This window comes from Mastacembelus armatus, chromosome 15, assembly GCF_900324485.2.
Source record: "Mastacembelus armatus chromosome 15, fMasArm1.2, whole genome shotgun sequence".
Classification (NCBI taxonomy): Eukaryota; Metazoa; Chordata; class Actinopteri; order Synbranchiformes; family Mastacembelidae; genus Mastacembelus; species Mastacembelus armatus.
In genome coordinates, this window is record NC_046647.1 from 15636044 (window position 1) to 15661572 (window position 25529).

The 25529-nt window shown below is 39.1% G+C and overlaps 1 protein-coding gene across 2 annotated transcripts in view; it reads left to right on the forward strand.

Annotated features, from left to right (window-relative positions):
- Positions 1-15032: 15032 nt before the first annotated feature.
- LOC113131985 (E3 ubiquitin-protein ligase NEURL1-like) overlaps positions 15033-25529 on the forward strand; it is a 55005-nt gene continuing 44508 nt past the window's right edge. For both annotated transcript variants that reach the window (XR_003295859.1, XM_026309781.1), the window contains exons 1-3: positions 15033-15533; positions 20975-21216; positions 22417-22738. Coding sequence is in view for 1 of the 2 variants with exons in the window: in XM_026309781.1 (XP_026165566.1) it covers positions 15500-15533; positions 20975-21216; positions 22417-22738 (598 nt within the window). In the remaining variant the exon portion in view is untranslated. The remainder of the gene's footprint in view (positions 15534-20974; positions 21217-22416; positions 22739-25529) is intronic.

Below are 25529 nucleotides of genomic sequence, written 5' to 3' on the forward strand. Positions count from 1 at the left end.
AGCGCAGTACGCAGTGAGTTAAAGGGCAAGGGTGATTTTAGAAGTCAGATGTGTTTGCGTCACCCTCGTATAAATATAAACCCATATGCATGTCAAGAAGTCCTGTTAAGTCCATCATGATGTGGTCTATATGTAAAATATGCACAGCTGGTACAGAAAGTAAGACTTTTTCCAATACAATGACCAGGAATCTGAATTCCACACTGCCCACAAACAATGCAGCACATTATCCCTGATGTTGCTCCATCCTGTTGTTCTGAGATCTGCTTACCTCTTCTCTCTTACACCTAATGGTCTGGAGTTAAGGAAGCACAACTGATTGTCCAATCTGATGTTACACAAATGTCAACACACCCACAGGACACTTGCATCTCATCCAGTCCAATTTGCAGTTTTGTTCTTTAGCTTGCTCACTCCTCTTTTTTATTTCTCGTTTTCTCTCTCAACTAAGACTCACAATCCCTTCAGATCTCAAGAGGCTTAATCAGTGTCTGTGTCAGACTACTTCACGGCAGCCTTTGGCCACAGCGGATATTATCCATCTTTTCCTTCTAACAAATCTGTCAATCCACTCAACGGGAAATGAAACTTCTCCTTTTTGAAGGCAAGCCAGCTGTTTGTCTGCAGCAACACACTAGCAAAAAATGAGAAAGCTCTGAATTCCACATTAAATACACATTGAGGGGAGCTCGGAGGTGATATGAAAGTGGCACAAGCTCTACAAAAAGGAATATCAGGACTAAAATATTGTTCTCATATTCACAATGGATGCAAAGGACTAACCAACCAAGGGAAAGCTTTCTTTGATTTGACTCAATTTGCATAAACCCTCCCAACTAGGCTTTTAATAAGTGATCTTCACCCAGGGAGCTGCCGGTGCATAGCAGATTAGCATATTCCAGACAACATAACTACTGCTTGGTTTAGAAAAAAGAAAAGAACAAGAGAGAAAGCAAAGTGAAAGGGGGGAAAAAGTGGTATGAGGGTGAACTGGAGGAATAGCAGGGGAGAATGAGGGGAAAATGCATCAAAAAGTCCTGTTTGTTTTGAATTTCATTTTCAGTAACACAGCAATAAACAGCAACTGCTGGAGAAATAACCACCCCTTATTACTCCCCTGCTAATTTGCTAATGTCTTGGTTGTTTCATAGTGCCCCCTAGTGGTTAAAACAGGGAATATTACTGTGATGCTGAAGGAACCGGTTGATCAGAGACGCAAATGTATGCAGCAGCAGAGTAAGTCCAGTATAGAGATTTAACTCCTGAGGGCAAAAACTGATTTAGGCAGGGGATACTTCTGAGCTGCAATATGACATTAAAAATAATATTCTAGTCCTTTTAAGGGCAATTCTTTGTAGTCTTTAAACCATGTTAAAAATGCTGTAATATTTGAATAACACAATAAAACAGTTGCATGTATGCTGTATGAGGGCTGTGTCTAAAGAGGACCTTTGAGGCAGGAGTCTCGTACGTGATCATGTCTTTACACACTAGAGGGGGCTAGATCATTGAGAGCAAGTTACATTAAATACAAGCTGATTATGATTACAGAATGAGCTCTGGACATATATCTCCATGCATTTTTACATCCTAGAGAGACTCTCTCACTCTGTCCAACCAACAAAGACAAATCTGTGATTTTTCATGGTCACACGTAGCAGATAAACTACTTCATCAGTGTCAGCTGAATCAGATATATTACAAGTTGGGTTAGGTTAATCCTCTTCCCATCATATTACCCTTGAGAATGAACTGACTTTGACTGAGGGATGAAATAATGACAAAATAAAAGATATACTGCACAATGGGTCCACACTTCAGTGCCTGGGATAAGCTGGAAAGCCAAGTTAATTTGCTGCAACTTTAATTTGCATGTATTTGAAAAGACAGAAACTAATTGGTATTAGATAGTTGTGTGTTGATAGAGGAGAACTGGCAGGGACGGGAACACAGGGAGCATTGTTTCATTTCCATTCAGTGAAAGCAAAATCTCATTAATTGACAAAGAAAAATCTGACTTCAGAACAAAATCCACCTGTTTTGAGATTTTGAATACATATTTTTCAGAAAATTCAAAGGAAAAATTCATTTCCTAGCATGAGAAACTCTAATTATGCATATTGTGATGTGTTTACTCAGCTCACATCATTATTTGTCGCAGCTTCTTTCTGAGTCCTCTGTTCCTGTGAAAACACTCTCACACAGTGATACATCAGTGATGAATTATTCGACATCCACACTTTCAGCACTATCCTATCCCTTAAGTGATTGTGTTAGACAAGCAAACTCACAGCTGCAACAGTTCTCAGTCACATAAAGAATATTTGTCACTGATTTTAAACAGCGTTTTGGAAATCTTCAAGATAATTTTGACTGGAATTAGTATTTTTTAATATACATGTTCTTGTGTTACTTATTGTCCCACATATCATACTCATAACTACAATGACTCAGACTATATACAGTTAGAAAATTAATGTACTCACATGCAACAAGTACTGTGGTAACTATTCCATATATGTAGTTGTATAAATGTTTCAAATAGAAAGGGGTGGAAAAGCATCATACCACTAAAAAAAAAATACACTGAAAACACTAGAGGGTAGAGATATTGTCTCTCAAGGTTTCTGCGTACTGCATGTACTGATGGTTTTGGTCAGCAGTTTGCTGTGAGCTTCCAAGGCCACCGGGCCAATTCCGTCCCGTTTCCTTGACAACAGAGTGCAAGATCTCAGCCATTTTCTTATCTGTATCCTTGGTGATTAAGTCTAACTCTTATTAGTGTGATTTATCTGGAACAAAATAAAAAAATAAATGAATAAAAAATACAGCAAAAAAAATATTCCCATTTGCTTGTACTCTGAAAGACAGTGTGTTTCCTTTTGTCTACTGACCTTCACTGTGCCTGATTCAGGGCTGCATCCTGTCAGTTGCTTCAAACGGATGCCTGTTGCTGATTTTGATTTATTTAGCCCTCCTCTATCTGCATGCTCTAGAAGTGTCTACAGGGCCTCTGCTAGCAGGAGGGTGTGTGTGTATGTGTGTGTGTGTGTGTGTTTGCATTTGTGGAGATGATGTCATCTTTATAGTGTGAGTAAAGACAGATGTGCTGAAGACAGACTATGTCATGAGTATAGACAGTCAAGAGAAACACTGTGCTTTGCTGCTCAAAAGACTACTCAGTTTGCATATACTCATACTCACTTAAAAATATCATTTAGATTCATAAATTACAGGGTTTCAGGCATTTAAGTCATATATTGCAGTGATTATAATAAAATTATGCACACTGTCTTGTTCAAGAACAGGATGATCTTCAGCTTTGGGATTTAAAGCATGACTAACATTTTAAAGAGTAGAAATCCCATTCTTCCTCCTATAAATAAAGCCTTTAACTCATACGCACACTTTAAATATGGTACATGCATGGGTCTTTGCTTCTACTGCCTTAAGTATATTACATTGGTAATAGACAGACATTGCTGTGTGACTGAACTTAGTTTTTGTGGACTCAAAGCGCCTGAACCTATGACGTCTAATCAAAGTTAAAATGTTTCTGAAAACAGTAAAAAAAATATATTATTTCAGCATTTATCCCTCGAAAATTCAACTATTATGTTTCACGAACTTCTTAAAACAATACAAAACCTTTTAACTAAAATGATGTGTTACATCCATGTGTTAGCATTTATCATAATCTCATCTCTGTTGATTCCCCTTAATTGTGGTCACAGTGGCTGTGGCAGTTAAGCAAAAGTTGCATAGTGTTGCTTTACAGCTTGCTGAGCAGATGTACATGCTCCTCCCTCTAAAATGAAATACATATTTAAACTGTGTTGCTTGAGGTGAGGTAGAGATGCTGCGTGAGGTGAAATCATGCAGGTGTATGCTGATAGTTTAAAAAACAGCAGGAGAATGGGGGGGTGGGGGGGTAGCAGCTGTCTCAATTTTGATAGACTGACTTGGGTTGATTTTGGTCACTCACCAGGGGGATGGGAGCACTGGCGCAGGGGTTGTGACCTTCCCCAGGAGAGCTGCTGATTTTCTTATGTTTGTATGAGTCATTTGAGTACACATCATGTTATTATGAACAAACAGATGACACTCAGATGCTCTGTAATGTAGAAGACCCTTATTATTGAAAGCCGAACATTGGACAGGCATTGATCTGTAGAGCCCACCCTGATAGCACAATCCTAATGACTGGCTGAAGAACAGCAAAGATAACTTGATAAGAGGAAATTTTGAAAATTGTAACCAAGGTCACAAGGGACTTAATTTGATGTTAATGTCTCGCAGTGCTGTCATTTTTGGATAAAGACCAGATGTCAATAAACATACACATATTACTGGTTTCCTGGCAGACTGAATTTACCACCAATTTCCAAATAAAGAGTTGCACCAAGACATTCAAAAAATACGGCATATGTTCACGATCATGCGGGAACACACACACATTGCACACGATCATGGTGAATGACAGCTTATACTTTAGGTGGGTTTGAGTGGGGGCCATCATGTGACAATGTGTAACTCCCATTGCGCAGCCAAGTATAAAGAGATTTGATGGAGCATCTGTTTGGAGAGCACAGAAACAACAGGCGGAACAAGAGTGGAAATCTGGACCAGACAGTCTGCACATTGTCATGCAGCTTCAAATTATATTCCATAATGAACACAACAATGGAAAATCACATTTACACAAACAGAAGACTTATAGAATTAAAATCAACACATCGAGAAAAATGAATGTTTCCTGAAGACATTGCATTATTAACTTACACTATGCTGAATGCATGCCTCTGAATGTGTGTGTGTCTGTGAACCAAGAAAGGAGGAAGAGGAAGGTAAAGGAGTCATTTGTATCGAGACGAGCCCAGCTGTCATTCTCTTATGGCCTTCACCTTGTTGCCGACTTAATATGATTGTGAGTCACAGCCAATGACAGAGCATCTGTTTGTGACACAGAGGAATCAATACTCTGGAGTGAAGTGTCGTTCATCTTGTTACACATTGACTTTGAAAAGAAAAGCACTGCTTCATCCAGAATGTGAGGAAAATGGTAATGATACAAAGGAGCACTCATGAATGTCTGCTATATTTTAAATTACAGAGTGATACTCAAGCTGTGGGTTAGTATTTACATTTTTGAGGATTTGTTGCCAATTAAACTGCAATCAGGGAAAATAAACATTGAAAAGAAAAAAAAAAAGTTCTGCAGAGAAATTATTCCTCTGACTGACAATACAATTATTCTATTACACATTTTAAGTTTGTGAATACTCATGGTCTTTATAGAAGTATTTTGTCAGAAGGGATAAAAAAAAAGCATTTAAAACCTTCAAAGCCATCATATCATCAGTACCTCTATGAGCCATTTAGAAATCCCTCTTTATTCTGCACTGTTTAGGAGAACCATGGCAATACTGACTTTTCAGGAATGTTGATTTCTGGACCAGAACTTGAGACACATGTTCATTTTCAGTGTATACTATATCCTCAATAACAATAAATAAATGTTCTGAGCTCATAAAACTAGTTTCCAGTTTGTTGTCCAGGTGTGATTGCAAGTAAGTCCCACAGAATACATGGAGAGAGGTTTAAAGTTTGTATATGAGATGCCTTGTAAACCTGTCTGAGACATGGCATGGTTGTGCTACTTGCTCCATTAGTCTCTCCTTCATGTCTCTCTCTCTTCGCTCTGTCTATGTAGTGATTTATGCATGAGCGGAAAGATTGCAGTCCTCTGCATATGTCACATGAGTGGTACAAGTATTTCAGCTGTCAGTAAAATAAGACCCTACTGCCTTTGCTTTAAAAACGGATCTGTACAGAAAGTTTCAAGGTTGCAAAAAGCAAATTGTTTTCAGTTTGTTACATGGATCTATGAATATTTATCATTTTTATAATATCAATAATATCAAGTACAGTCTGACAGTATACAGCAGGCTGTATGTCTAGTGCAAATACCGCTTTTTCTGAAGCTCATTATTACATTTCTGGGGATGTTAATTATTTGTGTAAAATGCACAGTGTACGTTTTGACAACCTGATATCAAAATAGATACCTTAGAGAATGGCATTATGGTAAAATGGCACGGAGGACTTTGATTTTGAGTCCTTGATTTCAGTATATTTCCACTTTGCTGCTGTAATGTGCCACGTTGGACAGCCGTAGTTCTCTTTTCTGGACACAGCTGTTAAGTTTCTTTTGTGACAAAGAAACTAGACTGAAACTGAAGGTGTTGGCAGTAAATGTATTGTCCTAAAGCAATACTGGGACTGGTATCAAGAGCAGGTCTGTCAAATCACTGTCTTGTTTTCTATACATAAAACAGCTTTTGTCATTTTTACAAACCAGTGTATAAAGACAAAACAGGAAGGCCGATAAGGCTTTTCAAGCAATCTTGTTGCCAAACCTCACCAGATGGCATTAAATTAGTGCAATACTTCACAAGAAATTACTGAAGCTGTGCAGCTAATTTTTCTGCATTACTGTGCAGTCTAAAAAACAAACCAAAAAAAACCCCACAAACGTTGTTAGGCACAGTTTTAACTATAATATGGTCTTTACTTCAGTCTCAATCTCAGCTTCCCCTTGCTTTTCTGATGATGAGGCTCATTTTATTTTTAAATGTTTTTTTGTTTTTTTTTTTATAGCTATTGCTTAACTTCAACCATGTGTTTATTATTGTCACCATGCTGAAGACAAACCATGGTCTTTCTCAAAACCTTACCAAGTATTTCTTGTTCCTAACCAAGCTGTGTTTGTGTGTAATCCAAATGATTACACATGATTATTTCCATGATGTCAAAGGTCCAGTATAAGGGGTCTGATGTGCCATACTCTAAAGTGTGACAAGCAACATATATTGTTGACTAAAGGGGAGGACCCTTTGTGTAAACAGCAACTGTATATTAAAATTTAAATGGTTTACTGCAAATTAAACATGCATTTAGTAACAGTATTAGTATTATAAGGTACTTAAAATATATGAAGAAAACTCTACTACAAAGCAGTGCAATATTGAATTAAATAAAACAATGTGACATCATAGTGAAAACACTATAGCATGTTTACTGCAGATATTTATGCTCCACCATCCTTACTATGAACATTCATGCTCCCCAGAGGATTAACCCAAATATTATGATGACTCTCTGACCTAGTTTCTTCCAGCACCACAACCAGGCCACAACGTCCCCTCATTACACTGTAAATGATCTGAAAATGGGATCATTTACAGGAAATTTTCTGAGCACATGTGCCTCAAAGGATGGACTCTACTGAATTTGGTGACCCTCTCCTCCTCTGAAATGCCATCATTTTACATTGTTTATTTAACAGAAACTCCCACACTGAAATGCAGTTATAAGCTGTCCAACACTCCATAGGCTTGTATTTAGGTAAAGTACACCCTGAACAGCCATATAAGATCAATATGTTACACCTAATAAGCAAATAGAGACAGAGAGTGTTTACACTATGTCCCCTCTTGTCATTACATCATTATTAATGTATGTAAAGTGCTTTAATTATGAATTAGGCCAAAGCTGGGGGGACCACCTTAAATATTTATTGATTATAAATGTCATATTTCATTATAAACTTGCTTTATTCATGGTTGGTTTATGCTTCGCTTCAGTTAACATTCCAGCATGTTTGCAGTCAAACTCTGCTCCAGCAATGCTTTACAAGCTCTATATTAGTGAAGGTTTAAACAGTTTATAATACAGTGGTAACAATGGTAGAAAGACTGTAAACAGCTGTATTGCATTACAGAGGTTTCTTCATAGTAAAGCAGGGTTTAAATACTCTGGGGTTTCTCTTGCGAAATAGAAAAAGAATATGCCCTTTTTTGTTTTGTGTTAACGCATGTCCCTTTTGTCACCCTGGTCATTTGACAACTGACCATTATTTCATACCAAACCACAGGAAGTGATAACAGTAAGCAAGTGAAACAGTGGCCTGTGAGATTTTGTCTAGCTTTGCTTTATTAGCAGTGTACTGTATTCAGTTCCCCTCAGCTGAATAGATGCAGGTGCTGTTTCAAGAGAAAAAGACACGGCACTGAATTCATTTGCTGTGTTGCATGAAATGAACCACAGAGCGAGCAGAGAGAAACATGTTTAATAGATGGTGCTTGTTTTTAACAATAGTGATTTGCTGCAGTGATCCTATGGTGTCAAAGTACAATGTCTTACAAAAAGCATTACAAAAAAATCTAAGACTAATTACCACTGCCTGCTGAGCCTTTGCATTGTCTGTTACTGTAGTATTAGTTTGCCATTTTAATATGCATGGCTTTCTAGGTCAACATACATTATGCTACAAATAAAGACACCGCACACTGAATTTCATGATGAATATGTGACAAAATGACACTGACATTTTAACTATGAATACAGTCATCCTGGTTCTGTAATTATGAGGATCTTTCCTCCAGTTTGGATTTTATTCTCTTATATCTGGTTGATCGTACTGTGTTATGCAATAATACACAGTAATACTGCAGCCTTTGACAACTATTACAACACTTATCCACCAGAAATGAATGTGCCTCATACAGTGACTGCTAGATTTATCTGTATGTGTGCAGCATAATTCCCTATATAAACAATCTATGTTCAGATGAGATGCTTGTTATAGTGTAATGAGATATAAAGAAAAAAGAAAAAAGTAATTGAATTATTATTACACACTTCAACAAGCCAAAATATATTCAGTTATTGGAGTTTTACATTTATATCCAGCATTGGAACAGAGACTTTCTTACCAATGTCATGGGACCTGCTTGATAGGTATGATATGTTTTTAGTCCGGTCATATATCCTCCTAAAATGATGTAGATTATGTAGATTGAAAAGAAATATATAGAAGGTTGTTTGACCTGATCAGGACTGCAATTTTTTTACTTGTATTTAATATGGTCAGTAATCAGATCAATAGTGAGTATGCACTGTACACAATACAGATCAATTCGATTTTTTCAGGATGAAAAAACATTTCTCAAACCATACCAGTCAGAACTCTACATGGGTCAGGTCCCTGTCATCTCCCAACTGTTCATGTTTTTGGGACTTTTTAAGACAAAGAGGGAAAAAAACTAACATAAAATGTCCATCAAAATTCCCTGAATACCTCATTATTTTCCTCACTAACAGTGCTCTGCTGACACAATCTGGTGTGACTATTGCCTTTTACAACAAAGCACATTCTGAGGAAAACAGAGGGGATAATGACTGGACAGCAGTGCAATTGTTTGGCCACAAACACCTGATTATGGTGCATGAGCTAGTTTGGGAAATGTAATGCACATTTTATGCTGTTTTGCAGGTAGAAATAGGTGGCTCCTCCACCCTCAGCAGTCTGGGAGAGAAAGCTGAGATGTAACTGCAGGGATAAATCAGTGTGTATCTGGCTATTCAAATGTCACTGGATAAACATGTGGGTGAGTAGATAATGATGAATTTCTTTTACAGTAAAACAAAAGATTAAGAATACAAGTAATACAGAATGTGAGACTTACATTAGGTCAAAACATAATGTTTTGTCTTTGTCTTTTGGGATAAGTCTAATTCAGTTTCAAGTCATTCAAGATAAGTGCAATTCAAGTCTTAAAATAGTTTGACATTTTGTGGAAAATGCTTCACTTCACTTTCTGGTGCAGCATTAGATGAGGAAAAAAAAAAACTCATAACTGTTTCATATGAAGGCTATAGCCACATAATCTTAGTACCAAGGCTGCGTCACCTTGCATCAATCAACCATACTATTATGACCACCTGCCTAACACTGTGTACACAGGCGGCTGGTACCCATGTCGCGCTGCAGCTCAATGTGCATCATCTCTGAATCTGTTTGCTTCCATAGTCACATGGTCAGGAAGAGCACACATTTGTCTCCCATTCAGTGGAAAACATGTAAAAAGAGTGAAAACTGTGGTCTTGAGAGACAAACTCAACAGCCTCCTAATTCTAGCTGTAATATCACCACTATAGCTGCTGAATGTTTCTCTTAATGGAGACCATTGTAGAGCATTTCTCATTTTCAACTATTTTAACAAAGATTCAACCAAAATGGATTCTTTTGAAAAGGACAAATGAAATTTAAAGGTTTAATCTAAAGGAGATCAGCCTCACCATCACTGAGAATTAAAGCACCCATGATCCTGTGGCCAGTTCACTGTTTGTCTTTCCTTAGACAACTTTTGTTCAGTACTAACCACTACAGACTGGGAACACCCAACAAGACCTGGAATTTTGGAGATGCTCTGACCCAATCACCCAGCCATCACAGTCTGGCCCTTGTCAAAGTCACTCAGATCTTCACACTTGGTATATAACATCCCATAAAACACCACACTTTGGTCTGTGTCAAGCTAACCAGCTGCTATAGCTTCATACACTGAAGCACAGACATGCGATGAGACATGGAATAACTAGCTGCATTCACATGGACCCAACCAAAATAAAAATGCATCATACAACCACTGCATGATGTGGATACAGCTTGGTCATCTTCTTCTACTGAATGAAATGTTTACTTTTGTTTTCCTTATAACAAATTAAATGCTTCACAGCGCATCCATGTAAACAGTTTTCTAATGTGAACAATTGCAATCAGATTGAAGAAATATAGTCCATATAACCACAGCGAATGTTCTCATCTAACTATACACCACAAAGAGAACAAAGAGATTTGCCAAAATGACTAAAAGTCATTCTTAGGGAGGATGAGGGCGGGAGGAAGGATCCCTCTTTCCAGGATGCAGAGTGTAAACAACTATAGTGAAAATACACTGAAGAAACTAAATGAATACTGTGCAAATGGTGTTGAACTGGGCCATAGAAAGTCCTTCCTACCTAGAAAGAGGACAGACTGTACAGACTCGCAAGGGACAACTTCACCTTTAGGTGTCAAGTCAAGTTGAAGCTTGAGGGAGTCAACTGTCAAGTAAGTTAGAGCTCTTAGCAGTCAAGGCTGAGTCACATTTCCGCTCTTTATTTTTATGTCTAAAGCAGATTTTAGTTTGAGTCTCCACTATATAGTTTTGCTATACTGTGCTGCACACAGCAGTCTGTTAAATGTAAATATATTACATGTGGTTGTGCCTACTGCTGTTGCTTTTTCCTTCACATGTGGCCACAGGCAAATCACAGCACATCACAGCAGATAACTTTATAGTACAAATACATCTGAAATGTACTACTTTACAATACTGATATACATAACAAAAACAGAACATAATCATATAAAGTGTGCTGCAGACATCCCATGAAAACACAGTATCACTGCTATGTATAAGGCAAGAGGAAGGAGGACCCAAAGGTAGACAGGCAGACGCACTGAAGAGGCTTTTAAAACAACAAGAAAATGAGTAAAGCTTACAGATCACTAGACAAGCATATACAGGTTGGGAAATGGGGGCGGGTTCAGGACCAAAAGCAGAACTGGTTACAAACCAGGTGTTTGTTACAGTCAGAAAACAGTCCAGGACTGGTTGTACAGTCAGAAAACACAAAGTGCGTGACAGTCTGGCAGGGAGCAGGCCAGTTACAGTAGCAGCCAGTTCAAGCAGTGAAAGAACTTAGGAAAGTGGGCACAGGTACGTCAGTGATCAGGAAAGCCAAGTAAGATAAAATGGCACAGTCAAAGGACATCTAGTGGCTGGGTGGAAAATGGCAGGAGACAGGAAGAAGGGCCAAAACAAACAGGGCCGAGACTCATGATGATTAACAAGCAAGTATATTCACTATTGAAGATTTGGATGCCATTAAGTACATCTACTCTGTGCTGCCGCTAAATTACCCTACAAGGAAAACATTTGTCCTGACCCAAGAGTCAGAGTCAAGTTGTGCTGTTGGGTACACGTACCCATCATGGTCACATGTCAGCAGCAATTACACTTAGAGAAAGACATGACAACACTGCTGTGAACTGCAGGCTATGTGCTACAAGTAGAGGGTTATTCGACTCCTTAAAGTTAACTTCAGGCTGCCATTTAGCTCAGTTACTGTATGATACAATAGATTAATAAATGCTACAGCATTGTATTTTATAGAGATGTTTGCTTTTCAGCGAGTCAATCCATAGACCCTCAGGGTCTTGAAACACATCATAATCTCAGTGATGATCCTTCAGTCCCACAGTCTCTGGATGACTGCACACCACAGAGCATCGGACTAAATAAAAGCTAAACCAAGCGCTTAGTGCTGTTACAGGATGTTCTTCTTAGATTCACGACCTTTAGCCTAAAAACAAGTATCTGAACAACTATGTATTAAAGAGGAAAAATAAAAATCAATATGATGGAAACCACTAAAAATCAGTTGTCTAATGCAGTAAATAATGAAATGTAGTTAACCAGGAACTTTATGTGTATCTGTTTGCTTTGTATAACAGCTGAATGTCTGTTTGTTTATCTGCACATTTTGGACCCTAACAACTGTAGTCAAACTCTTTCTGCGAGCATACTTTGCCAATAAATAAACTGGATTCTTGTAATTGTAGATGAATGTTGTGAGTCCCTTCTAGCTAAAACTGACCTAGTGATCATCTCATGATCAATAAACTTTTCCCTGGTATCGTTCTTACGTCACTGTCACTTTCAATGCTGTGTGACAACTTGATTTCATCGCCGATACATGCCTGTTGGGTGGGGTTTCTTTTCTGCTGACACCCCCCTGTTGAGGATCATATGATGTTCTTGTGTTGCTTTGTAATGTTTTGCATATGGCTCCAGGGCAAGGGTCCAAACTCTGAGCTGAATGGTGTTTTTGTTCAACATAGACCATCCCCTGAAGAGAGCGAGCATGCACATGGCTGCCTCAAACAAGGCTGACAAGATGTCCGTGGCGGCCCCACGCCAACACACCCCACCAGGCAGCTGCTGCCTGCCAGCCTCCCATCTACAAATAATCTACTGTGGGAGGAGGTGTCAGTCTGTTCTGTCAGGGTATGCAGTTTTGATCCAATCCTGAGTGAAAGGTCCAAAGCTCACACATAAAAAACTAGGTGATAAAATAATGTAGAAATAGCTGAGAATATATTAGTGTTTAACTTAGTTCAATTGTGAGTCAATTTTGAAACCTAAGCCTCATTCTGTGATTTTTCTAAATTGTCAGAATACTAAATGGGTCTAATAGGCACAGGGCCATGGGGCCACGGGGCCACGTGGATCAGGGAGCTTTAGACCAAGAGTCTCAGTTTGAAGTGACTTTTTGTTGGGAAGACAATTCAACAAGTAGAAAGAGATACAATAAGACACAAGACAACCTCAAATTGACCATAAAACAACCACACGGAAAAACAAAATGACTACAAGAGACACAAACATACCGCAAAAATACACATAACTGCCACAGAGACAAAAAACTACCACAAATAGATGTAAAACAACAAAGGATGCATGCATCTGTGTGGGTATACCTAGATTAGATTGAGGTGGCTTTATATGTGTTTGGAGGTTATGTTGTTATGAAAAATATGATGCACTAGGTAGCATCTATATACCATCAGTAATGTAAAGGCGGTTTTTCTTCAGGTGTGCAGTAATATTATAGTGGATTTAAGTCAAATTTCTTTATGTTGGTGCTTTGTAATTGATGTCACAGCTGTTATATATTTGGCAACCTCCCTCAGTGCATGATGAGTGGCTTGCAACATTGATATTACTGTAGGACACAAGACATTGTGCTTTGTTTCATTTCAGAGTGAACAACACTTCACCTTGTATTAGAGAACAGCCAATCAGATTTTGACAGTCCAGTGATCAGGTGGCATGTCAAACTCCATTAAGCGCCACTGTGATATCTGCAGGGTACAAGCCATAAATTCCTGTTGTAGTCACACTTTTTGCATTACTGTTTTTAGTTTATCTCACTTTCCTGTGACAAATCTCTTTTACCACTTTTCATAGAAAATCACTATGTAAAACGCTGCATGAAAACCCCCCACTTGTACGTAATGTATACTCTCATTGCAAATTGCTTACAGACAGTCAAGTTAACCACAATCAGTTTGTATAAACAACATGAGAATATAGCTCATGCTACCAAGCCAGTACAGTGTCTCACAGGCCTGGCTGCCAACGCAAGTTATGTAAACGCTGAGGCGACAAGGCAGATCCCAAGCGGTGCCCTGGGGACCAGCGCCATCATGCTAACTCTGAAGCCACACACTTCACAGACACCCCGACTTTAAAGGGAAAGGAGGACACTAAACTCTTTCTTTGAGAAGAATGTATTGAACTACCATTTTTGAAAACATTTGAGATTACACCCAAAGACTTCATCGCATCAGTAGTGATTGAGGAATTTAAACTTCTCAAATGTTACGCTGAATAATTCTGACTTCCGGTGACTTCCAGTGACTTCCAGTGACTTCCAGTGACTTCCAGTGACTTCCAGTGACTTACATAAACCTGCAAAACTCTAGATTTTTTCAGGTTTATGCAGGGCAAACCTTATAAAGCCAGACTAAACCTTACACCACTTTACTGCACTGCCTTACTGTTCAGGTTCGATCCTCCCAGTTCCAGGATCACATTAAGCCTGAGATCTGCGGTGTCTCTGCCTGGTCATCGTAAAAACTCCACCGCCATGATCAAACATCAGCATTCATCTCCTCACAAGCTGAATCCTGAAACTCCACTATCCACTGCTTTTACATGACCATAAGCCAAGAAACACTTAGACCTGCAGCGGTAAGGACAGAGACATCTCTGTTACTGTATTCGACAGTTTCATTTATTCCTCTTAATGGGTCCTCCAGAGGGTTTCAGTGGCTTTTCTCCCACCTATAAAAAAAAACACCTATATCTTTTCTATCCAGCTGTCAAAGTATTTTCCTCCCTGCACATTCATTTTCTGTTCTACAGAAACAAGTGAGTCTAGAAATGCAACATCCGCGTTTCCTCATAGGAATTTAAATGTAGACAAACACCAGCTGGTACTGAAAGTGAATGACAAGATCAAATGGCAGCAACTTCATCAGCATCTTCAACAAAGAGAAAGAGAAACTGGAGAAAGTGAGAACATGAGTGACATCAGATCCTGAAAATCATAAAAAGGAATAAGGGACGTGTGTGACAGACCTGAGGTCCTACAGAATTATTAAAGGGAGATGAGTGTCCTCTAAGTGTCTGTCTGAATATAATGGTGATGTATCGCTTGGAGAGACTCTTGAGACTCTCGAGGTCCTCTCTTCGGAAGCTACAGCGTTAATATTCCTGGGAAGCTCCACCTCCACTACCACCTTTTATGTTAATTTCAGCGTGAGCTGCGCACGGACTGGAGCCGCCGGATCGTGCTGTAAAGGTTTTCTGTCCGCTGCTTTATGTCGGCTAGGCTTGGACTGACCCAACCTGCAGCTGAATCACTGTCGGGACTTTTTTTTTTTTTTGTGAATGTCGCCGCTGAGGACGCGCAGCTGAAAGTGAATATTGTGGATCCATCCGGTAGTTAGAGAAGAGGTGAACGCACCTTGCATCCAGCCATGGGAGGTCAGATCACCAGAAACACCATCTACGGTAAGGACACCTGGCATCTGTGTTGATCCTGGACTCTTAATAAAGACAGTGCCATTACAGGAGAAGGCGACATAAATTTAAGCCTGTGCGACCTCAAGCCTGTGAAAAGTGTAGGCGTCCTGGTAGCCTAAAATAAATGAGAAGTGAAAGTAGCTGCTTTGGCCAAGTTTTACCACCTCCTGTAAGTCACGACTGGCTCTGAAAAAAAGGAAATATCTACAGGAAATCAGGTTTTTCAAAAATGTGATAACCCTCCACAGTATCCCATTATAAAAACACCTACATATGCAGGTTTCTTATTCTTCTGCTTTTTAAATACCTGTTTACAGTATGGTCTAATTAAAAGTAGTCAACAGGATCAACTAAACTGGGCTGGTGGATCACACATAAATTGTGGTACGTAGTTTGCCATTTATATCTTTTATATTGTGGAGCTGAAATGTCCTTTCATATCTTTATTTTTATACTCATGTGTTATAAACTAATCATGTCACATATACATGTCTCAAAAGGTGATAGTTAACAAGTGAAATGACATTTTTAAAAACCATTTGACAATTTCAGGTGAAGCTCACAGAAGCTTTCTAGGCCAATAGTTATTACAAGTTACAGTTCAGCCTTGGAGTTTTATTATTATTATATGTTGGAAAGGAAGAAAGTAGTGCCCAGTGACACATAATGTCTGTGTGATGTGTAAATAAACTGATTTATTAGATATACTGTAACTTAATAAACTTAGTAAACTGCGTTTGACCAAATATTGCTGCTTTTCAAAGTATGAATTCATTACATTAATAATTGTTTGCTTTCAGGCCAATAACTTTAAAAGTTTCCTTAACGAAAGTTGCTGTATCAAACATTAGTGCACTGACTGTGGAGTAACTACAAACATTTGATGAATCAATCACCAGAAAAGTAATAAGAAACAATTTAATATAAATTGTCAAATATAAGGATTTGCATCTTTTTAGTGGTTTGTATTTCTGTACATTGAATATATTTGGATTTAGGGCTGATGGTTAAACAAAATAAGGACTTTAGAAAATTGTACTGTTCAGTCTGGACTATTTTCTGTCAGTCACTTATAGACAAAAGATTAGTTAATTAATCAGTACAATAGTCAATGATGGAAACGTTCATTACTATTGGCCCTAATTAATAGCAACCATAGTGTTTAGTTTTGCCAGCTTCACTGGCAAAGATTAAGTGAACACTAATAACTAGTGAACACTAATAATCTGATTCATAATCTGATTTCATTCATATTGTTTGGCTACAAAGCAGACACATGTACTGTATATTGGGATTTGGGTTTTGATTTGTTCTGATAGTGTTAATTGATCTGCAGAACATAACCACGCAACAGTAAACATTCCTCATTTCCTACAGGGACAGATGGACACAGGCCAACCCACAAAGTCCTTTTCCAGTTTTACTATGAGGGGCCACTGGTGTGAAATAACAATATAGGTGCAGCCAGGGGCGCTGCTAGAAATTCTTGGCGCTCTGACAGGAGCTCAGTGAGGGTACTGAAAATGTAAATATCTGTAATCCCTGTCATGTTTCAGAGGCCCTGTTTAGCCTGAGGGTCCATGAATCACTCATCTCTCTCCTCTTTCCATTTGGGCAAAACCTGTATGATACTGGTGTTTAGGCATCACAGTGGCAACAGAGGTGATTAGTTATATGTGTTCCAGCCATCCATAAACCTTACCGTAATATCTGTCAGAGGGTCATGGGTGGCAGGAGCCAATCCCAGTTGATATTAGATGAGAGGCGGGGTATGATTTGGACAGATCTATCATAGGACTGACAGAGACTCACATTTGATAACCCAATGGCAATTTAAAGACACAAATTTACCTAACCTGTACATCTTTTTAGGAAAGAAAAACAAATCCTGTAATTTGTCTCTTCCTCTATGGTAATAATCTGAATACCTTTTCTTTTTGGACAAGATATTTAAAGATCACCCATCATCTATACCCGCTTACTCCTATTTAGGGTCACAGGGATCTGCTGTATCCCAGCTTTCTTTCGGGTGGAAGGCAGGAGTACACCCTGGACAGGTCACCAGTCCATCACAGGGCCACATAGAGACACACAACCTCACCCACTCACACTCACTACTATGGGCAATTTAGAGTCACCAGTCAGAGAACATGCTAACTTTCTGCTAACACAGAAAATCCCCTGCCCGGTTTCAAACCAGGACTCTTGCTGTGAGGCAACAGTGCTAACCACCAATTCACCGTGTTGCCCATCTCCTTTCCCTCTACTCTTAATCACTCCTTTGCCCTGCTCCAATCTGAGAAGTGAAGAGAGTGAATATTCACAAATATGATACTCATAACACACATCAACTGCTTACTCTGTTGTAGATTTTAAATATTTGGTTTTAGCATACATCAATTTCAAGATCAATTTGCCATACTGCCATACAAACTGCCAGGTGGGAAGACCGGCAGGCCTTACATGCTCTTGTATACATCATCATCTTTATTCTTGGATATTTTCAGAATTTGTTACATGTCACAAAAGAAAAAATGATCAGTAACAGGACTGTTGAACAATGATACTCACAGGAACATGTTTTAAAACGTTAAATGTCTGAGAATCAGATTTTGTTTACTTCTTATTGAATCCATACCAACTATGTCATATTTACAAAGGCTAAAAACATACATGCCTCCTGGCTCTATAGGCTGCAGCCTGAGTGCTTGTCTTGTGAGAGACGGCCACCGAGCTTTGATACTAACGTCAGACCACATTAGGGCCTTTGTTGAGTCTTCTTAGTGAGCCTGAGCCTGGGGATAAAACACAGAGGAGTGTAGGAGGCCAGGTGACGCTGGCCAGGGCCACTCTTTGTCTCTGCACTGTTTGTCCTTTTCCAATTAATGACAGCAAAGGCAGTCACATTGTGTGCGGTGGGGCATTAAGTAACATTATCTTTCCTTAAGTTGCTCATCTGACGTTTGTCATGGCACTTGTCTTTTATCATGGCAGGGCTCTGTTCACTGTTTACTTGACATCTCCGTCAAGTTGTATGACTTCTAAGCACACTTCAACAGCCACTGTATCATCTACACTTTTGGATGTAACTAAACTGTCATTTACTGTAAATCAAATGTGTTTTTATTTCTCCATTACTTTGCAGAGTTGGCAATATTTGTGGTTTCTATGGTCTGCTGTGTGCTCTGAATGACGTAAACCCAATCCAAGATGTCTGGGATGCAACAATAAAGGTGTTCCTAAAAAAATACTGGATAATTCAATTTCACAGCAGCTGAAATGAGATTAATATTGTGAGAATGAAATAAAATATTGGATTCTCTAGTTAAATGGGAAAGCAGGAGCGTTGCTACAGTGTCTGCAGAGGCCTGTGAGGTGTTGCTTCTGTTTTCAGATCTCACAGGAAATACTCTATTCAGTCTAGGGTCTAGTCACTGATGGAATACAATACAGTCCTGCTTTGTTTTCCTGAAGACATCACGTCTAACATGACATCATGGATGCAATGTGGTTGAAGGATTTGTTATGACTTCATTTAAGACCACTGTTGTGCACAGAGCACAATTCAACATTGTTCTGTAGTGACAAGAGCATGCGAAGAGCTTAATAAAAACGCTGTAGTGAGCCCAGAACATTTGGCAGAGCCTCGGTGATTGTGATTTGAACGGAAAGATTCTGCAGAAATATGCAACAACGATGCTCGGTTGAGAGTTTTTATGATTTCTTTTCAAGTCTTTATAGCTTAATACGTTTTTGCAGTCAGGGTTGGACATGCAAGTCACACGTGAGTTCACACGATCAGTCATTGTCAATCTTGACAGTCTTAATTGATTTGTCTCTAGGGTAGATTATAAACTTGACCCTCCAAGGTTACTCAATGGACAGCAAGAATATTCGTCTTTCAGCAAAGGCTCATATTCTGCCGATAACTTCTCTATGAGACAAATGCAAGCAGCTCCTACCGCCTTCCAAATTTAGGTGTGAAAATACAAGCCGTTCTCAAGGACAAAGAAGTGTTAATTAGGACTACATTATTTATTTGGCTTCCAGTCTTGGCAGATTGGTTAGATTTTATGGCACTTTAAAACCTGTAAAACCCATTTTAGAGAGGATTTAAGCACTGTAGTGCAGAAAACTGCATCAGATAACTTCATGAGTTACATTTGATTCAAAATAGTCCTGCTTAGATTTAATGAGAACCCAGTGTCTGTGAGAAAATGCCTCCTCCACTAAACCACAGTGACCTTGGCATTGTGCATTAAAGAGAAATTTGGAAACATATGAGGAGAGTTGAGGGAGTGAATGTGAAATCAGGCTCATGATGACTTTAAGCAAAATCTTCATCAGTCTAAAACCCCAAAAGACAGATGTGTGTGATAAAATGCATTTAGCTCTATTATGAGTTATGTGAAGTGGGAAGACTCATGATTCACATGTTCACATGGGGGGAAAAAAAAAAATTTAAAACCGTAGTACATGTTGTGAGTCATGCTTTCTGACTATTATAGTCACTTGTGATACTGTATTCTCTGTAGGCCTGGTTTTATTTTCCTGCTTCCTTTTACTGGCAAAACAACAATAAATGTCACTATATCGCATTTAGAACCAATGCCTTTGTGTTTAGATTTTACAAAAACATTCTGATAAGGTATACAGTGGGTACTTGATTCTTAGGTTTGTGGATATTATGATATTGTGATAATATCATATAAACATTTTGTGATATGTGCTCAATAAAACTTGAGCCACACTTGGATGTAAGAGTCACATTAAACATACTGTACATTATTGTATTAGACTGCTGAAGAGATATCAGGATACACATCAGTATCTCTGACAGCTACATTAGCTGTCGGAGATACTATATGATGTTAGCACACCTTAAATGTTAGCTCATTTCTTTACTTTATGCTGTTCTTTGTGTTTCCTTTACTGTTATCATGCAAATGTGTCAAAGCATAGAAAGAAACAAACCATAGAGGCATTTTGCCAAGATGTAGAGTAACGACTTTACGGCTGTTACCATAATTTACATTTTCCTGAAATTAGAGGATTTCTCATTGAAGTACATGTACTGCAACCAAAGCAGACATTTTATCCTTGTCCATCGAAGCACATTTCTGCATGCAGTTTACCTTCCATAGTGTTCGCGTCTAGAATAGCTGGGGTTACACTGTGCTACCTAGAAGCCGGAAGCAGAAGTCAAGTATTAAATTATATTAATGCATTTTAATTAACAGAATGTTGCAGGAGCAGGTAAAGCATGAAAGGAAATTAGGCCATGTCAGTATATTATACAGAACAAACCTTGCAATGGTCTAATCTTACTTTCAAAGTCTAATACATTGATATTTTACTTATAATTATGCCATTTTCAGTAATGTATTTTGTGGATGGAGCTAAGAAATTACTTTCCTTTCGCTACATAGATTCTTTTAATGGGCCATTTCCTGCAACATCCCACCGGTGCCACCACAAGCCAAGGCGCTGCCTGCCAATCCAGCCGTGCGGAAGTTTGTCCTCCTTCCCTCTGCTCTTCCACCCCAGCACCAAAGGTTCACAGATCATCATGGACATGTCACAAAGGACTGTCAAGAGACAGGCCAGTTTCTGTAACGCCATCACCTTCAGCAACAGACCTATCGCTGTGTATGAGCAAGTTCGACTGAAGGTACATTAGTACCACTGCTGCTCTAGATAGTGGGTTGTTTTCACCCAGCATTTGTGTTATTTTTAAAATATGCAGTGACCATGATGACACCTCAGGGGGGAAAAAAAACTAATAATGTTTTTTTTATATCAGGGCCCATTTTACCAACATGCAAGCTTTCTTTGGAACATGACTCACTTTGTCTTGCTTAATATGACATGTTTTACTAATCAAAGCAAACCTCATACTTGATGCATGATCATGCAAATCTGCAGTAAGCAACAATAATTTGCAAAATATTAAGCTGCCATCAGGGTTGCACCGTGACTAACATTAGCCATTTTGTTAGTTTACATCATTTCCTGTAAAAATAGTAACTTGATTAATTCATTACGAAATAATACAGGACATCAATGTCCACTATACTAACACCAAGATACAGCAGTGGCAACATGAGTCAGCTAGTTTTACTTTAATATGTAGATACAATACATTACTGAGAAATTAAACCACCAATTGTGACTGTGATGAAAAGCAATATCCTCACTCTTTGTCTCTCCCACTCTTTTTAATTCTCCCCCAGTGTACTTTTGTTTTTCTTCTCCTCCCTGTCTCTCTCTTTTCATCCTCCTCCTTTGCTCCCGGTTTTGATTTTCTCTCTTTTTGCTCTCTGCTCATGTGTGGGCCAAAGTAGCAGCAGCTTAGAACAAGTTTCCATTCACCTATCAGGCCATCTATGTCTCGAAAGTGAGAGAGCAGGGCAAGCATTGCCATGTGAGGAATACTGTTATCTTGTACGGTAAATGCAAAGAGACCAGCGGTCTGAAATAAGACAAAAATCGTTTGCAGGTGATAAACATACCAACCTAACTAGTCTTAGTTTGCTTAAAACAGATACTGTATGTTGTTTTTAGCGACACTTGCATCTTAGCGCTACGGCAAATGTCACTCTGGATGGACTACACATTACAGGGGGACCAAGAGAAGGTAAATGAAACTGTAATCATTAATAAAATGAAAGATGGCTGCATACAAGTTCCAGATGGGATTAAAATCACTGACTAGAGTAGGTAATGTTAACATCATCCCACCTCCCTTAGAGAAACTAATTCAGTCTGAATGGGCCTTAATTCTTTTCATCTTATACTGTATTCAACACAGAAAAATCGCATGTAAAGATTAATCTTGAGCTGATTATCTTCATTAATATGTACTCGCCAGATCACTAAAAAGCAGTGCTGCTGGAGTGGTGCTCTGCGTCTTGGTTTCACATCCAAAGATCCATCAAGAATCAACCCAGACACCTTGCCCAAATATGCCTGCCCTGACCTGGTCTCCCAGAGCGGTTTCTGGGCAAAAGCCCTGCCAGAGGAGCTCTCCAATGAGGGAAACATCATCTCCTTCTGGGTGGACAAGAAGGGCCGGGTGTTTTACCGAATCAACGACTCAAGCCCCATGCTGTTTTTCAGTGGGGTGCACGTCTCTGAACCTCTGTGGGCTCTAATAGATGTCTATGGCCTCACCAGGGGGGTCCAGCTGCTAGGTGAGTCATGCATTCAGAACCAGGTCACTTCTGAGAAATGGTGACTGTACTGTGAACTTACAACTACTACTTTTTGGGGGGGATTTTTTACTTTGTTTTACTATCATGGTTTAGCATTGGAAACTGTTCTGCATCTGATGTTTTTCCAGTGTGAGTGGTGAAAGGTGATGTTACATACAGCTGCCCTACTTTTCCCACACCCACCAAATAGCTCAGTGGAAAAAGATGGTGGGAGATTAGGTAGATTGTATAGTTACCACGGTTGTTGGTATCAAAGAAATTTCCCTAAAGGGGGAATTTCAAAATGTTTGAAATCCATTCTAACAAGTTCTTTATGCTGTTTAAAGGGTCATTACATCAAAGAAATTAAGAGCAAACAGGTCCTCCTCAATCATTAACAGCAGTTTTCACAATACTGAAATATGCTTGCTATGTAAATTGAGATGCATTTATGAAACACATCATGCTTTGAAAACAGCTGTGTCCAATTTTTGAATACAAAACTATGCAAATACGTAAATAGGAATCCTTGTGGACGCCTCAGTACTTATTTATAACCATTTCCAAGAAATGTGGTGCATCTCTCCAAAGAATAGAGGCTGTCAGCACTGTTAATAAAAATAGAAGAGGCTCCCATATTGTGCAGATAGTGCCATTTAACCTGATTTCTTGTGGTGTGGTTGACAGCGAGAAACATGTTATCTTATGATGGGCTGTTTGGTATCCAGCGCCAGAGTGCGACTATCTGGGGTTCACTGGCCTTGTGGTGCTGAGCAGCACACAGCTCTTGTCGAAGAACAAGAGTGTATTAGTCATCCCAAGGGGACTGACAAGAGGAGGGGATGATGTCAGGTAATACCACGCCTGGGCTCAAGACAATCAAACCAGTGGAATGTCCCGCTCTTTAAATCCAAGTCTAAATTCAACTGTATGTGACAGTTGGCTACCCCACAATCACTACTAACACAGATTTACACATTGTCATGTCATGATCACCAAGCAATATGGTATAATAACAGAGTTTTACCATTTTACTGTTAAAAGATTCTCTGCAGTCAGTAGTTCATGAAATAACTGTCTGGAAATGAGTCCAGTAACCCTAAAATCCACTCTGGTTTTCACCATTATCTCTACACTGATGGCTTTAACAAAATACCCTGGGCCCTTAGTCAGCTGTTAGATCACTTGGCTATCAGCTTTCCTCTATAGCCCGAGAGCGTCACTGCTCGAGAGCATGGTATATCTCAAAGGCCTGGTATTGTCTCAGTAGTTGGCTGCAGTTCAGCAAACACTTAAGTCTCTGAAATATGGGCGGACACATCAAAGTCTGGTGTTGCAAACTCGCACATGTGTGAATTTTCCTTTAACAGGAGGGTGCATTTTGATTCTTAATGATGCTTGCACTATGGGCTGAAATTAATGCTACACCGGCTGATAAAGTCACCCAAACTTCACCTGTTGTGAGATTGTTATCACACAATCTGTCCAGGTGGGAATTATAGACCTGCCGAAGTTGTTTTACCCCCCCCCCTTCTTTTTTTTTCTTTTTTTTTTTTGTGCCAGAGATAAATGGAGCGTGGAGCTGTGAATAAGTTCTGTGCAGTGTATGGAGTGTAGAGAATGGCTTGGTTAGGTGTCCTTGATTTGGCTTTTGTGATAAATGTGCAAGACCGTGAAAACATAAGAGAATACAAGTTGTGACAAACCGGCTGACTTAAGTAATAAATGTTGCTGAGTCAGTGATATAATGTGTTTTAAGAGATTTAGAGTTAATAGAGGAGCACTCTGCCAATTTAGCCAGGAAGATCAGTTTACTTGTCTCTATGAGTACTGCTCAGCCTGGGAAACAGTTGCATAACATCTGTGCATTGGAAGGGAGCTTTTTAAAAGAGTGTTCCACTGCACTCTTATAAAATTGGCAGACTCAACAATGGACAGTTCGAAAAAAGAAAACAGTCAAGCAGAGATATTGTCTTTTCTGTTTCATGCATTCTCTGTCCTTGTACTGCACCCATAATGCAACTTTTCCGCTGACAGTTTGATTAGAGATTCAGGTGTGTTATTTCAGTAGTGACTAATGAAGCCTTGTGCCGCTAAGCTCCAGCAGAGATGAGGAGTGAGCTACAGAGGTCTGGTTACTTCTTTCTTACTGCACACACTTAGATTTCTTCATTTTCAAACTTGTAATCTTCAGCTCTAACTGGATCTCTTTTCACATACTGTATGCAGCAGTCCTCCCATTTAAAGTTCAAAATCATCAGGGTTATCCTGTGCCAAGCTTCAGACTTCAAATCCAGTATTAAAGGCTGGACTACAAACTGGAGATGTGGTGTTTGAAATATGTATATGGCATTTACCAGGAAGGAAGGGTCTAATGAAAAGCAGCACTGAGTTGGTAAATGCAAGATCCTACGTGTCTGGATTTTGACTCACACTAAAAATTAGAATATCATGACCACTGCTGCTTAGATCGTGGCCCTTTTTATATCAACTTAATGAAAGTGGATTAGTGCTAAAATACTAACCATCCCTTTGAGTTTCAGTTGAGACAATAAAAATATGATTATTATGATCAGATTTCCCCAAAACATTTAAATGCTGTTTCTCTAAGGTGAACAATTCTGTGTCATTCCCCAGCCAATAGCTCAGCCCAACCCGCCTTTATTCACTATTATTTTAAGACCCATTTAGTGAGCATAACTATATCTGATCATGTCCTTTCTGTCTTCATTCTTTCATACATTAATTTTAAATGTGTCCCTGCTCACATCAGCCCAACTGTCAGTGTTTG